At 47.5% G+C, this 15,695-nt stretch overlaps 1 protein-coding gene across 1 annotated transcript in view; it reads right to left on the bottom strand.

Moving 5' to 3' along the window:
* Positions 1-3,965, bottom strand: part of ZBTB47 (zinc finger and BTB domain containing 47) — a 49,649-nt gene extending 45,684 nt beyond the window's left edge. Inside the window, exon 1 of the mRNA XM_056805101.1 lies at positions 3,471-3,965. Coding sequence (XP_056661079.1) covers positions 3,471-3,473 — 3 coding nt within the window. The 5' untranslated portion in view covers positions 3,474-3,965. The remainder of the gene's footprint in view (positions 1-3,470) is intronic.
* Between the last annotated feature and the right edge of the window lie 11,730 nt (positions 3,966-15,695).

The raw sequence follows: 15,695 nt of genomic DNA, 5'->3' as shown, positions 1-15,695 counted from the left end.
CCTGGCTGCACCCAAGTAAGCATCAGTCTCCTGATTCCAAATCCCACCTACTTTCCATTCCATTTCTCCTTCATACTCCTCAGAGGGTCAGCACCTGAATTTCTCCCTTGCTCCGCCCCAACTGCACCACTTTCTGGCTTCCCTTTAAATACCAACCCATCTTTTAAAACCCCAATTCAAATGCTGCCTCCTCTAGGAAGTTTTCCACAATCTCCCCATTAGTATTAACCATAACCCTTTCCAATGCACTGATTTCAGGTTCTTTAGGGATTTATATTTTTTCCTTTGGCTGACCTGGAATGCTCTCCTTTTTGGGCTTCCTTCAATCCCAGCTAAATTCCCACCATTTTCAGGAAGCCTTTCTAAATCCCTCTAAATTCGAGTACCTTCCCTGGGTGGATTATTTCCTGTTTATCCTGGATCTAGCTTGTTTGCTCTAAGTTTGGGGTTGGTTTGTTTTTTACCTTTATCGTCTCCCCCATCCAATTGTAAACTCCCCAAGGGAAGAGATTGTCTTTGGTCTCTCTTGATCCCAAGCTTAGCACAGGGCCTGATGCATTAAACCTGGAGCTCTCAGAGTAGGGACCAAGAATTACCTAAATTGGGTAACCTCCCCCAAAGCCCAACACAATGGGTATTTCAAAGACTACCAGAAGACTGAAAACTCCTCCAGGGCAGACTCCTTTTTCCTATCTCCCTTGGTGTCCCCAGCACTAGTGAGGACAGGAAGGCCTTCCTATAAGGAGCACTTCCTTTTCATAGAATTATTGAAGAATATTACCAACCTTTGGGGGGTGAATGAGAAGGGGTTATCCACATCAAAAACTCCTGGGCTTTCTTGGGGGTGGGAAGGAGGGATTTCTGAAGCTCAGGAAAGACCTCTCCCAAACCTAATCACCTGCCCAGATGAGGATCATTCCACCTGGACAAAGAAGTGGCACACAGCCATGGGGGGGGGGGGGCAGCAGAATTCTCCCTGGCAAGAGATACAAGGGGCAGATAGGCGGCAGAGTGGATAGAGTGCCAGGCCTGAAACCTGGAGGATCTGGGTTCAAATGTGACCTCAGGCACTTCTTAGCTGTGTGACCTTGGTGATACCCTAGTATTGATTCTAAGTGAAGATTTAAAAAACAAAAAAGGTACAAGAGACCCCTGGGTTTCAGGCCTGGCCAGTTGAGTCCACTGACTTCAGGATTCAGAAATATACCAGTATATTTTAACAAGGAGGCAGCAGGCACTCAAGAGATGCAATCTTTGAGCAAGCCCTTTCCCGAGTCTGCTTCCTCATGAATGGCTGCACTACCCATCTCAGAGGCTTGTTGTAAGGAAAACACATGGTGAACTTTAAATATGGAAAATGCGGTGATGATTCCTTTAAGTTAAAACTACATCTGCCTATAAAATGTACATCTCCATTATAATAGAGAATGGGATTTTCGAATTAAAAAAAAAGATTTTAGAGACAAATCTAGTCCCATCTCCTCAATTTACAGATCAGAAAACTTGAGGCTCAGGAAGGAAAGCATTAATCTAGTCAACCTGTGTGACCTTGGACAAGTCACTAATCATACACATTTAACCTTGCTCATTTCCTACTTTAAAGTCAATTCGGTGCCATCTCCTCCAGGGAGCCTTCCTGACCAGCCCAGCTAGTAACAACCTTTCCCCTCAACCTCTCGTGAGTTTCAGTGCCCGGTGACAGGGGAGAGATGGGAGGAAAATAAGCAGCAGGGTTATACTGGCCAGAGTACTTTGACAGGAGAAGCAGGGGCAATGGGCTCCCCACAGTCCTGCCTCTATCCAACTCAGCATCTCTGGCTGGCAGGAGGGTCTCCTGCTCCCTCAAGTCCTCAGTCCCTAAGCCCACCTGGGCGGACAGCTCGGACCACAATGTCCGTAAGGGTTTGGAATTGTCCGGATGCTACCCCAGGCTAGGGCGTGGGGAGGGGGGAGGGGGGGAATTTGCTGAGTTGGCGGTTCTCTCCTCCAGAACTGTCTCCTGGGAGTCCTCGGTGGTAAGAGATGTCCTGCCCTGCCATCATTCAGACCTAGAGCTGAATCAGTCTCACGCCGGGCTCACAGATAGATACACACGCAGGAACTCCAGGGGGTCCGGAATGGGGAAGCCAACTCCCTCTAAACCCCTCCCCCTAAATCCTACGGTCAATGGTTTCCCGGTGCTGCAAGAGCCCAAAGGTCCGCCTCAACCCCACTCTAAGGGGTCTAAGAGGTGGTAGGGCGGTGAGCTCCCTCCCAAACTGAGCAGTAAGGCAAGCCAGGGATCCCACAGCCCAGCTCCCAGGTCACTGCAGAGTGGGGGCAGCCCCTTAGATGGGGCGGAGCCAGGAGAAAGGAATTTAACCCTTGGAGACTCGTTTTTACATAGTAGCCCCAGAATTCTAATTCCTCCAACTCTAGCGTTAAATTAACACTTCCTCGCAGCCGCCCAAGCACAGACCACTACTTCTAGGTTCTAGACCTTCCTCTTCTAGTCCCGAATCTCTCCCCACTTTTTCTTCGATCCACTCTCTCCCCTCAAAGGGAGCCTAGGAGTAGGAGTAAGCCCCAGGGCCGGCGGGGTGGGGGAGTGCGTATGGTTTCTCAAAGACCCTTCAGTTACTGGAGTGTCAGTACTAAGATGATGGAGGTTTGGAGTTAGAAGCCAATTGGGGCCGGGGTAAATGACCGGAGGCCAGCCTACGGATGGTCAGGTCTGATGGGATGGAGAGCGCAGAGTAGTTGAGAGGGAGGCCTGGGAGCCGCCTCCTGTTTGGGATTTGGGGACGGGGAACAGGTGAGTTTGAGGTGGGGGTTCTGAGCAGAAACCTGAGATTTCGGGTTTGGGAACCGCACAGAGAACAGCGAGAATTTCCCCGCAGGAGATGAGGAGGTCTTGGCGATCCTCCCTAGTGCTTAAGTAAGGAGTTTGGGAAAAGAGGAAGGGGGAAGGCGGGGAGAGAATGTGGTGGTCTGAGAAGAGTGGACTGGACTCTTGACGGGACTGGGGGAGGGGTGGCTAGCTGAGAAAGAAGTACCTTCTTACTATTTAGGGGAAGTTGGGACAAAGATGGAGGATCAGTTATTGGGGTTCCCCAGCTGACCTACCATTTGGGGGACTTGGAGGTGGGCGGGGACGCAGGGCCAGAGAAATGGCCTTAATTGGAAAGGAGAAGGGCCAATTCTAGCTGCCCTGGGACCCTTGGGAATGGGATAGAGATGAGGCACAGAGGAGGTAGGCTGTTCACCAATCTATTACTCTGGAAGCAAGGATGGGTCCCTTCTGGGGCTGTGGGGCTGGCTATCTGCGATAGGGTCAGGGGGTGGAGTGCTATGTTGGAGTGGGGCGTTGTGGTGGCAAAGAGAGTTGGAGATGGGGTGCTAGTTAGGGCTCTGACAACGAGCTGGAAATCGGTTGGGGGCTGGGGAATAGGAGCTGGGGGATGGGAGAGGGGACCCCATAGCCCTCCTACCATTTTGCCGCCAGCGCTGGGGGCTCACAGGGCCCAGCTGGATCCTCCTCCTCCCGCCCCCGGCACCCAGGGCCGGGCCGCTCCATGAAGCGCCGCGCTGGGGGGGCCCTCGGGGACAGGGACACGGACCTGGACCTGGACCTGGACCTCCTTCCTCCGCGCTGCCCGGACCCCCAGGGCCGCCCCCCAGCTCAGCGCCTGGGGCATGGCCCCCCGGCTGGGGGAGGGGAGGGGAAGGAAAGAGAGGGGAGGGGGAAGGGAGGAAGCTGGAGCCGGAGCTCTGGGGGGGGGGGGGGATGCAGGGAGGCTCAGAGCCCCGCGCCGGGCCCCGCGCCCATCCCGGTTGGGCGGCGCAGCGGCAGCAGCAGCTGTGGGAGCCACGAGCGGAGGCAGGGGATGGATGCGCTGCGGGTGGAGAGATGCAGGCGGCCGGGGCCGCGCGCGGAGTCCGAGCCTCTGCGGTGGCGGTGGCGGCGGCAGCAGCAGCGGCTGAAGGCTCCTCGGCCCCGAGCCCCGGATTGGAGGCTCCGCATCAGATGGGGCGGCCGTCTGGACGTTTAAAGGGACAGGCCACCTTTTCCGCCGGCTCCGCGGGGCGCGCAGTGAGTCGGGAACGGGGGAGTGGGGAGGGGAGTACACGCGTGGCGCACTCCGCCCACGCCCACCCGCTCCCGCCCCACGCTCCTGGGAATGGGAAGATGGAACCTTGGGAATCTCAAAGACCTGGTCACCTGGCTGGACACACACGCCGGAAGGTGGGGTGGGGGTTGGCTAGAGCTCCCTGGAGAAGGACAGGGAAATCTGCGGGGAGGGGAACGGAGGTCACATGGCCCATCCTCCACCTCCCCTTTTAGGGGACCATCGTCTTAGCTGTGTGACCTTGGGCAAGTCCCTTCACCAAGATGGGCCTTGGTTTCTTCCTTTGTAAAATGAAAGGATCGGGGATCTTGGGGATCTTTCCGGGACTGACATTGTGTGAAACCCATCAAGTGGTTTAACCTCCCCCCTCCCTATCTCCACCCCTGAGCTGCTGCCTGAAAGTTCCTCCTGGATCTAACCTTCCTCTCTTGTTGCATTCCTTCAAAGGCCACCTCGTGGTAGCCTCGCCCAGGCCCCACGCCACTCTCCCTATTTCCCTTCAAGCCCCTCAGTTCATTGCTGACCTGGCAGGAAAGAGTCTATCCTTCCCTTGGCAGCCTCCGGTCCTTGGGGACAAGAACTTAACACTTCAGCCTTGGATCACAATTCGGACTTTGGGTTCTCCTTGGTCCCTATCTATGTGTAAGCACTTGTCTCCCTACAGGAGGAGGTCTATCCTCTAGTCTAACCTGGTGGGGGAAAGGTTGGGGTGGGGCAGACAGAAACGTGCTTGCAGGAGGGTTGTGCTCTGTGGCTGAGGTGTGCTGACTGGTCCTGGTGCTACATGCCCTGTAGATTGGGCCATGATCTCCTTTAACACGCCTGGGGAACTCTTATCCGTCGGCAGCCATAGAGTGAGTCAGTGGAGTGGAAAGAACCGGTGAGACCTTGAACAAGTCCCTTCCCCTCGCCAAAAATAAGGGGAGGGGATTCTCCAAAATCCCTAACAGTTCCGACATTCATTTTAACTAAGAGGGAATGAAGCCCAGGGGGGTGAAGGGATTTGCCCCAAGTGGCAAAGCTGGTAAGATGCTTTGTTCTATAGGACCCTTCCACATTTCATGACTCTATAACCCATTTCAGTCACTGGAGCATTTTCATTTTAACAGCAACAGCCTAAAAACAGAAGAATGAAGCTCTAATAGTTAGATTTCAAGAATCAGTGAGCAGGAGAGGAAGATATTTCAGGAGTAGGACAGTAGCATATCTCTGTAGGTGGGCACCTAATTTTCCTATGCATGAGGGCAATTCTGGAGGCAATTCTCATCCTTCCCCTTTGCTAGCATCCTCTTCTCCCATTGGGTGGCTAGTCCTCATTCCTACCCTGTCTGAAACTGGCATCTGAACTCCTGTCCCATTATATCAAATGCCTAATGGACATTTTTTAACTGCTTCTTCCATAGGCATTTCAAAGTCACCATGTCCCAAACAAGACTCATTGTTTTCTCCTGAAACCCACCCCTCCTTTAAACTTCTCAAAGGTATCATCATCCTCCAGTCAACCAGCCTCACAATCTGTGTCATCACAGCCTCCCTCTCAGCCAACATATCCTATAAGTTGCCAGATCTTGTCACTTCTACATCCATAACGCTGCCACAATACAGGCCCCCTTCTCTCCACACACAGCCACCACCCTAATTTGGGCCATCATCTCCTCTCAACAGAATTGTTGCAATAGTTTTCTAATTGGTCCCCCTGCTTCAAGTTTCAGAGCTGCTACAATAATTTCCCTGAAATGCAGGCCACTCCCCTCCCCAAGAAACTCCAGTGTCTCCCCATTACATCTAAGATTAAAAGTAAACTTTTCCATTTGGCAATTAAAAAAAATTTTTTTAAACCCTTACCTTCAGTCTTACAATCAATACTGGATATTGGTTCTAAACCAGAAGAGTGGTAAGGGCTAGGCAATGGGGATCTAGTGACTTACGCAGGGTCACACAGCTAGGAAGGGTCTGGGGCCAGGTTTGAACCCAGGACCTCCCATCTATGGGCCTGGCGCTCAATCCACTGAGCCACCCAGCTGCCCCCTATTTGGCAATTTAAAGCCCTTTGAAAACTACTTCCAACCTACGTTTCCAAACTCATTACACATTACTCCTCTTTATGAACATTTTTGTTTCAGGAACTCTGGCCTTCTTACTGCATCTTGTAGAGGGTCATTGGTCATCCCCTTAAGACTAAAATACATTCCCCCTTCACTTCCACTTCTCAGAATCCCTAGCATCCTTTCATACTCACCTTAAATGCCACCTTCTGCATGAAACCAATCACCTATTGGCCCACCACTAATGCTCTCCTCAATCATTCAACTGTGAATTGGTCTAGCCTTTCCTAAAATTTAAACCTCCTTAGCTTAAGTACTGACATTAAAGAGGGCAATCAAACCTAAGAAGACAATCAAACCTAGAAAGAACCTGGAAGCCAATCCCAGCCACCCTAGCTTCTGGCTATTGTGGCTTTCCCAAGCTTTTGTGAGCTCAATAGATCTCCTTTCCCAAAAAAATTATTTAATCACCTCCCTTTCTGTGGTTCAGTGGAAGTCCCAGTTCTATTCCTCTTTGTGGCTTCCCAGATTATAATCTCTTTGCCCCCAATTAAGATCCAATATCATAACTACCTTTCTGTTCTTTTTTTAAAATTCTGATATCCTGTACCATTTTGTATTGTCAACCTACCAAAGTAACAACAAGGCTCTTTAATCAAGGTGGAGGAACTACAAATTGAGGTCACTGAACAACATTGGAACGAGTCTAGGCACCCACACTAAACCAGTTTAAATACTGGGGGAAAGTTATCAGAGGGGACAGCAGTGAGGAGGAGGCACTAACATTTGGAGAGATCAAAGAGTTTAGAGGTGACTGGGAGGAGTGATGGTATCCAGATGATTAAAGTGGGATCAAATCAAAGGATCTGGGAGTGGTAATATTTTTTTAAACCCTTACCTTCCATCATAGAATCAATACTGTGGTTCCAAGGCAGAAAAGCAGTAAAGGCTAGGCAATAGGAGTTCAGTGACTTACCCAAGTCACACAGTTGGAAGTGTCAGAGGCCAGATTACGAGTGGTAAATTTCCAAAGATGTCACAAGACCAGCTTCAGCCATGAGGTCAGTGGGCTGAAGATAGCCCCTTCTGAGAAGTGCATTTAACATTCTCCTCTTCTGAGAAGATGAGCTCCCACATTACTGACCAAGGCAGGAATCAAGAAGTTCTATGTGCTGCTGTATCCCATTGAGTAAGCCCATGTCCTTCATCTTGGGCTACTGCCGTCCTCAGTTTCCTTTTCCAGGTCAGAAGGAGATTAAAATCGATGGTATTCGCCTGGGCTGTCCACTCAGGGGTTAGGGCCTTCTTTAGATGTGACAGATGGATCAAGCTCTCAATTCCTTTCAGTTCTACAGCAGAGGGATTGGTCAGTAAGACTTTGGTAGTGTCCCTTCTACCCAGACTGCAGTATGTCCTTAGGCAAGTGTCTTCTCCAATAGACCCTGTAACTGAGAAACAAGATGGTTCAAGTCTCAAAGATCTTGAGTGAGCCCACAGTAGTAAGACAGAAGGGAGAACCTGGTGGTGAAGGAATCTCCTTAGTGACTTCAGAGACATGGTAAGATCCCAGGACTCTGCTTTTCACAGATGGAGATGTCTTAAAGAGATTCCTACTATTCCAAATGCCTGTTAAAAACATTATAAATATCTATTGCAGAAACAGAAGAAAAACAACTGCTTGACTACATGGGTCGAGGGGGTCTGATTGGGGATGTCGACTCTAAACGATCACTCTAGTGCAAACATCGACAACATGGAAATAGGTCTTGATCAACGACCCATGTAAAACCCAGTGGAATTGTGTGTCAGCTATGGGAGGGGGGTGAAAGAACATGAATCTTGTAACCATGGAAAAATATTCTAAATCAATTAAATAAAATTTTCCAAATTAAATATATACATATAGGATTTCTAAATGAGCAGTTTCAAGTATTTTAATATCATTCTCTTTTAACAATTGAATATATAGCAATACAATCCATGACTCAAAAGAATACTGATCCAAATGGCTAATATCCACATCATAGATGGGTAAAACAAGTCAACCAGCAAACCTCCAGATCCATGTGCCTTTCTTTAACTCTGTTCCAATGCCAAAGAGCACAGCAAATTCCAACCCATCAAAGAGAGATATGCCTCACTCAAAATAAAATCAGAATCAATTTAACCACACCTGGATGGATTTTCCTACTAGTGTCACAGAATCCCAAGTTATCATTTAATTTTTTTACAAGGACAATTTATCCAAAGCTTTAACTATTAATCTGCTGCCAAAAAAAAATTTAAAGTGGCAGTCCAATATGAGCTTTTAATTAGCCCCACTCATCTCACTTAAAAGCACATTTAAATTTAATTCAATTCTGGGGGTTCCAGTGGCAACCTCTAAAATCTGAGAATACTAGTGAGGCTTTTGAGGTACCAATCTTTTGCATAAGCATGTTGCTGTTCTCAGTTTGGTCCTTACTAGTCTCCAGAGGGTATTCTGTCTCCAGAGCCCTAGTTCACAAACACACATAAACACACGTTTAACACAAATTTCACTGTACAAAGACAGACAAAAGACAGCAAACAGTAGTGGAAGCTTCTTAAAATAACTTAGTGTACACAATTTGAGTCCTCCTCTATCCTCAGAGCCCCACCAATTTGAGTCAGAATAATTGGTCTTTTTTAAGGGGGGGGGGGATTCCCATTCTTGTCTGGGGAGAAAGAGAGCTTCACCTAAGCGCTTCCAGCTTACTTTGTTGTTTGAGCTGTAGCTAGGGGCTTGCTCAGAAGGGAAAAGTCTAAAGGCAGATGAGAAAGTAGAGGTGTTTCAAGGCCTCTTTAGGGTTCACTATCTCCCTAAATAAAGGTTTCACCTGATTATTTTGGGATTTTTTCCCTCTTTTATTTTAGAGATCTACCCCAGATTTGGAGGTCACTGATCTCTCAATCTTCCTTTTTCCTGATCTCAATTGTTGGATTCCCTTGAAGGGAAGAGTATTTAGATTTAGATTCCCCGTTGGTTGTTTCAAGGATCCATTGTAAAAAGGGGGCCCTCTAATTTGGGGCCAATGAAATCAAGATTCCACACAAAAGGGCAACTAAGTAGCCTAGTGGGTAGACATTTAGGCCTGGAGATGGGAGATTCTGAGTTCAAATCTGACCTCAGACACTTCCTACCTGTGTGACCCTGAACAAGCCACTTAATCCTAATTGCCTTGCCCTTACTGCTCTTCTCCTTTGGAACTGGTACCTGATATGGATTCTAAGACAGAAGGTAAGGGTTTGTTGTTGTTGTTTTTAAGAATCAACTACAAATAGTTAATTTTGTTGTGATCAAATGAGCCCTACTCTGGCCAGCAGTGTTGGGGCCTCAGATTTGATTAAATTTTGCCAATTCCTCAAATACTTGCAAGTACATGGTCCATCACGTGAAACCACGTAGCTGGCAGCCTGGCCTTTCATGGCACCTGTCAGAATGGATCCTAAAGGTCTGTGGGTATTAACAACCCTGGATTAAAGAGCCAAGAACTCACAAGAGAGGGGAGTTTGAGAATTCCAGAGTTGCTAAGTTTGGGTAAGTTCTATTCAGACCCCCAAATGGAATCCATCCTGGATACCAGGGGCCCCGTGCTGGTACCCTTTTCAAGATAAATAGTTCAGGTGACTAAGTAACATGGGAGAACGTCCAAGTGCCCACTCTTAAGTTGGCTTCAAGAACCTCCATCAGGAAAGAGTGATCCAATGATGCATGTCAAATCCAGTGGAATTTCAAGTTGGCTACAGGGTCGAGGGGAGGGGGAAGAATGTGAATCATGTAACCATTGAAAATTCTAAATTCATTAAATAAAATTTTTCAATTAAAAAAAAGGAAAGAGTGATCTGAGGGGGCATGAAGAGAAGTAGCAGTTGGGAGGAGGGATGAACCGAGATAAAAAGTGATTAAAATCTGATCAAATTAAATAAAGGCTCTATGGTCAGTCCAGTTCTAAAGACCTCACCAGACCACCCATACATGGTACTATCATCTCCCCCAATTAAGTGGAAGCTACTTGAGGATATGGCCTGTTCCATTTTGCCTTTGCATCACTGTCCTCTAACACTGAGTCTGACATATGGTGGATTCTTTTTTTTTTTCCCCTTAAGCTCTTACCTTCTGTCTTCAATACTGATTCTAAGGCAGAAGAGTGGTAAAAGGCTAGGCAATGGGGGTTAAGTGGCTTAGATTTGAACCCAGGACCTCCCATTTCTGGGCCTGGGTCTCCATCCTCTGAGCTACCCAGCTGCCCCCTAGATTCTTAATAAATGCTTTTTGATGGACTGAAATGCCACTGAAAGACCCCTTCCTCCATCCCCTTTAACACAAGCACACATCCTTAGTGTCTTTACCACCTGGAACATGCCTTTTTTTCCCCCAAGTTTTGGAAAAGTTTAATTAATTAATGTTCTTTTCCTCTCCTCCTCACTCCTCCCCCATAGCCAAAGAGCAATTCCACTGGGTTTTACATGTCTCTTTGATCAAAACCTATTTCCATATTATTGATATTTGCATTAGGGTGATCATTTACAGTCTCCATCCCCAATCATATTCTCATTGACCTATGTGATCAAGCAGTTGTTTTTCTTCTACATTTCTGCTCCCACAGTCCATTCTCTGGATGTAGACAGCCTTCTTCCTCATAAGTCCCTCAGAATTGTCCTGGATCATTGCATTGCTGCTAGTCCATTACATTTGATTGAACCACAATGTATCAGTCTCTGTGTACAATGTTTTCCTGGTTCTGCTCCTTTCGCTCTGCATCACTTCCTGGAGGTTGTTCCAGTCTCCATGGAATTCCTCCACTTCATTATTCCTTTTAGCATAATAGTATTCCATCACCAACAGATACCACAGTTTATTCAGCCATTCTCCAATTGAAGGGCATCCCCTCGTTTTCCAATTTTTGGCCACCACAAAGAGCACAGCTATGAATATTCTTGTACAGGTCTTTTTCCTTATTATCTATTTAGGGTACAAACCCAGCAGTGCTATGGCTGGATCAAAGGGCCAACAGTCTTTTAGCGCCCTTTGTGCATAGTCAGGAACATGCTTTTTCTATGGGCATGTCCTCTCTGTAGCCCATGAAGGAACCAATGCCCATGCACAGGTATGTCTTACAAGCCACGTTCATTAGAGCCTGCTCAGCCTCAAGGAAGAAAGTCAGCAAGACCCCAGAAAAAAGGAAGGACGTTGAAACCCACAGGCAGAGTCAGAAAGACAGGGTGCCCAGAGTACTGAATAGGGATGAACCTACTTGGGGCTGGTTACCTCAGTCCTTAATCCAGTGCCCAAAGGGGCTACTTTCCAGGTTCAGAGGAAACAGTTTCCTGGCTCTAGATTAGTTCCTGATCCTGATCTCAGACCTAGATCAGCTCCTAATCTGGGTCCCAGGGTGAGTCACAGAACAACTGGTCCTCTTCATCAGTGCCCTTCTTTATCTGCCTTTCATTTCAAGGAAGAATGAAGTCAGAAGTTCGTGAAAAGAAGGTGTCATTCCCCTCCCCCCATACCAGTGAAGGACCCTTGAGTAAAAGATCTTCAAGGTCCTTCTCACCTCCAGAGCAGTGATCCTGTATCTTCCTCATGAGGCCAGACTGAGGAGGAGGGATAATTAAAGGAATTAAAGGGGCTGGGGGTGGGGCGGGGCGGTGGAAGGGGCCTAGGGAGGAGGGAAGGTGCTGGGCTGTCCAAGGAGAAGAGAGTTTTTTCTCTCTTATTTGAGAGCCAGCATTCATGCTAGTTTTATCATCAAGAGGATGGCAAGCTCTGTCTCTAGGATAATTGGTGGCTCCCAGGAGAAGAAAGATGCTTCCCTACGGTCAAGCACAGCTCTCTTCCTGTCCATCCACCACCCAATACTTTCCAAAGACTTTAAGATTCCATTTGACCAAAGGGTAAACTGAGGCGAAGAGGAGACTTGCCTTCAGGGACCACAGAGACTTCCATGGCAGAGATGGATCTGATAATCTGGTCTCCTGCCTCCTGGTCCTGGGATCTTTTCCAGGCAGCCTCTCTAATCTCCTCCTCTTCCATTCCCCCTCAGTCCCTTCTTGCTGCCAGCCAGCTGCATGCATGCAGGGGGTAGGGAGATGAAGACAGAGGTTTCCAAAGAGGCTGTGCAGATGATTGCTGGCTTGGGGGTTGGGGGGATCCGCCTGACTCTAGGATAAGCCAAAGACCTCCCCTCCATGCCCCCCAATGGCCTGACACACCCTGGCCTGTCTCCAACCTCCCACTGGCCCAAACCAAGATGGGGGGGGCGGGGTGGAGGCCCGAGACAGCATGGTGGAATAAAGGGACCCATTTCTCCCAGCTGGGAAGAAGGGGGTGGAGAGAATAATGCTGATTTCTGGCACTGCCAGACCTGACCAGAGCCAAGGGAAGCTGGAGGAACAGGGAAAGTTAAGCTCAGGCCCCGGAGGCCTACGGGGAACCTGGAGGAAGAAAGGAAAAGACATGCACTGGACAAAATAAACTCTCTGCCTTACCCTCCCCCCAATAAATCAGTTCTAAGGATAGCCAGGTGGTGCAGTGGGTAGAGCATTAGGTCTGGAGTCATGACGGTCAAATTGAGCCCCAATGTGAGCCTGGCTGATCACTTACCCTGTTTGCCTCAGTTTCCTCAGCTGTAAAAATGAGGAGCATAACCTGGTACTGAGAGAGGATATTTGTAAAGCTCTTGGCCCAGGCCCTACCTACACACTTACTCCCTCCTCATCCTCTCTCCTGGGCTCCCAGGGAGCTCCCCGTCTAGAAGGGGAGCTGCCATCTCGGGCCACATTGGAACTTAGAATGCCCCACTCTTTCCTTGGCAAAGGCTGCGGAGGCCAAGCCGGAGCCCTGAAGAGGGAGCCTGGGCCAGTGGGCACCGAGAGCTGCCAGCGGCTCAGTCAGCAGGTTTGCTGGCCTGTTGCTGCTCCCTAGAGGTTACCGTGAGCAGAGCTCTGCTCGAGGAGAAGAAAGGAGGAGGCGGGGAGAGGCGTCCCAGCCAGGCCGGGGCCCACCCCCCCTTCTCTTCCCCCCCCCCCCACCTCCTTCCAGGCCCACGCCAGGAAAATATTGCCAACACGCAGCGATCGGCACATGGATTCTCTGCTTCTCAGGGCATTCCGGAGGAGCCCCCAAGGGGGAGTCAGATCTAGGTTGGAATCCCAGCACCCAGAATGCTGTGCTGAATGGGGCAGACACAGAGTCCGTGTTGGCCAAAATCATCTAAATTGGAAAGGACTCCTCTCCGTGTCTGGGGGTTAGAAAGTCCCTCTTCTCCTTCAGCCTTCCCTGACCTGTCCCCTCCCTAGCTAGCCAGGCCCTAGCCTATGCACACAGATGACTCTTTCTTGTATGGTTATTATCCATTCTATTGGTATGATTATGTTTTATAATTTATATATAACTATTTAAAATCCAATTTATAATATTATAATCCATTAGATGGTAAACTCCTTAAAGAGCTGTCTTTTGTTTTTGGTGTTTTTTTTGTTTTTTGTATCCCCAGTGCTTGGCACATGGTTGGTGTCTAATAAATGTTGATTGATCGATTGATTGTCTAACTGCATGATATGGAAAACAGTATCCTGAGCACCAAACATATATTTTTAATTGAAAATTTTCATTTAATTAATTAATTTAGAATATTTTTCCATGGTTACATGATTCATGTTCTTTCCCTCCCCTCCCCCTACCTCCATCCCATAGCCAATGTGTAATTCCACTGGGTTTTACATGTGTCACTCATCAAGACCTGTTTCTATATTACTGATATTTGCACTAGGGTGATCATTTACAGTCTACATCCCCAGTTATATCCCCATCGACCCATGTGATCAGGCAATTGTTTTTCTTTTGTGTTTCTACTCCCACAGTTCTTCCTCTGGATGTGGATAGAGTTCTTTTTCAAGAGTCCCTCAGAATTGTCCTGGATCATTGCATTGCTGCTTGTGACCACCAAACATATAAAGTGTGTTTATTGAATGTTGTTGGGTTCTAGAAGCTCTCAGCCCCAAAGAAGGAAATAAAGATGGCGGCAGGGGCCAAGCTAGATAGCATGGTAGATAGAGCTGCAGGGCTCATTAGGAGGACCTAGATTCTAATCTGGCCTCAAATACTTCTTAGCTGGGTGACCCTGAGCAAGCCACTTAACTCCAATTGCCTAGTCCCTACTGTTCTTCTGTCACTAAGAAAGAAGGTAAGGGACTTAAAAAAAAAAGATGACAACCATAATTCAATGAGCATTTACTATGTGCCAGGAACAGTGCTAATAGCTGGGAATACAAATGAAAAGAAAACCCCTGTCCTCAAAGATGATGGAGGATGATAACTTAGAAAAGGGAGCTGAAAGGGAACGGGAGTTGAAATCCAGCAGCCAGGAATTGGGCTGTTGAGGGAGGGAAGGTCAGCCAGGGTTCCTCCACGCTTCCAAGAGGAGCGCATCATTGGGAGAAAGGGACCTTCCAGGGTGAAGGGGTTATGGCCATGCTCCTGCCCCCAAGAAGCCCACAGATCTTTTGCTGACCTTACTATCTTCTGCTCAACTATGGAAGGCAGGAGAAAAGGCAATAATAGGCAGACAAACTTAGGGTTATACACTGTAGCTATTCAGAGGTGAGAGCAACTGGAACAACCTCCAGTAATTGATGCAGAGTGAGAGGAGCAGAACCAGGAGAACATTGTACACAGAGACAGATACACTGTGGCACAATTGAATGTAATGGACTAATGTACTAGCAGCAATGCAATGATTCAGGACATTTCTGAGGGACTCATGAGAAAGATGCTATCCACATCCAGAGATGAGAGCAATCACAGGGTTAGAGTCCTCAGAGAAGGCTTCCTCAGACAGGAGAGGCTTCAGCTGGGCTTTGAAGAGAATAAGAGGATGAGGAAATTGGAAGAAGGTGGTATGAAGAAGATCTGCTTGAACTAGGGCACCCTTGACTTTGCCTCTTTCCATTTCCCATTTTTTTTTCTGCATTGATAACTTATTTCAATAGATCAAGCTGAAGTTTTGCAGTTGTACACATTGTATTCTCAGCATTATTTTTTCTTCTGATTTGTTCTTGGCTTTTACCTTTGCTCTAACCCAGGATTTTTTAAAAATTAATTTATTTTTGTTACAGTTTAAGTTCTAGCCAGTCTCCCTCCATCCCTCCCTTCCCATTCCATACTAGAGTAGGCACTATTTGAAATAAATATATGTATGTATAAATATATACACATGTGTAAATACACCTACACACACACACATATATATATAGGTATTTTAAAGCCATATCACGCACATTTTTATTTGTCAGTTCATTCTCTGAAGTGCTATTATTATTATGCAAAATGATTTTTGCATAAAAATTTGTTTGCATAAAAATGATTTTTGCAATCTTTCCTTGCTTACTCCAGGAGGTGGACATTCACAGTTATTCTTCAAATAATATTGCTGTTGTATATAATGTTCTCTTGGTTCTGCTCATTTCACTCTTCATTATTTCATGAAAGTCTTTTCCTGTTTTTCTAAAATCAAACTGC

Source organism: Monodelphis domestica, chromosome 7 (assembly GCF_027887165.1).
Source record: "Monodelphis domestica isolate mMonDom1 chromosome 7, mMonDom1.pri, whole genome shotgun sequence".
NCBI classification, from domain to species: domain Eukaryota; kingdom Metazoa; phylum Chordata; class Mammalia; order Didelphimorphia; family Didelphidae; genus Monodelphis; species Monodelphis domestica.
The sequence above is the reverse complement of the archived record's forward strand: the minus strand, read 5'-3'. Positions and strand labels throughout refer to the sequence as shown.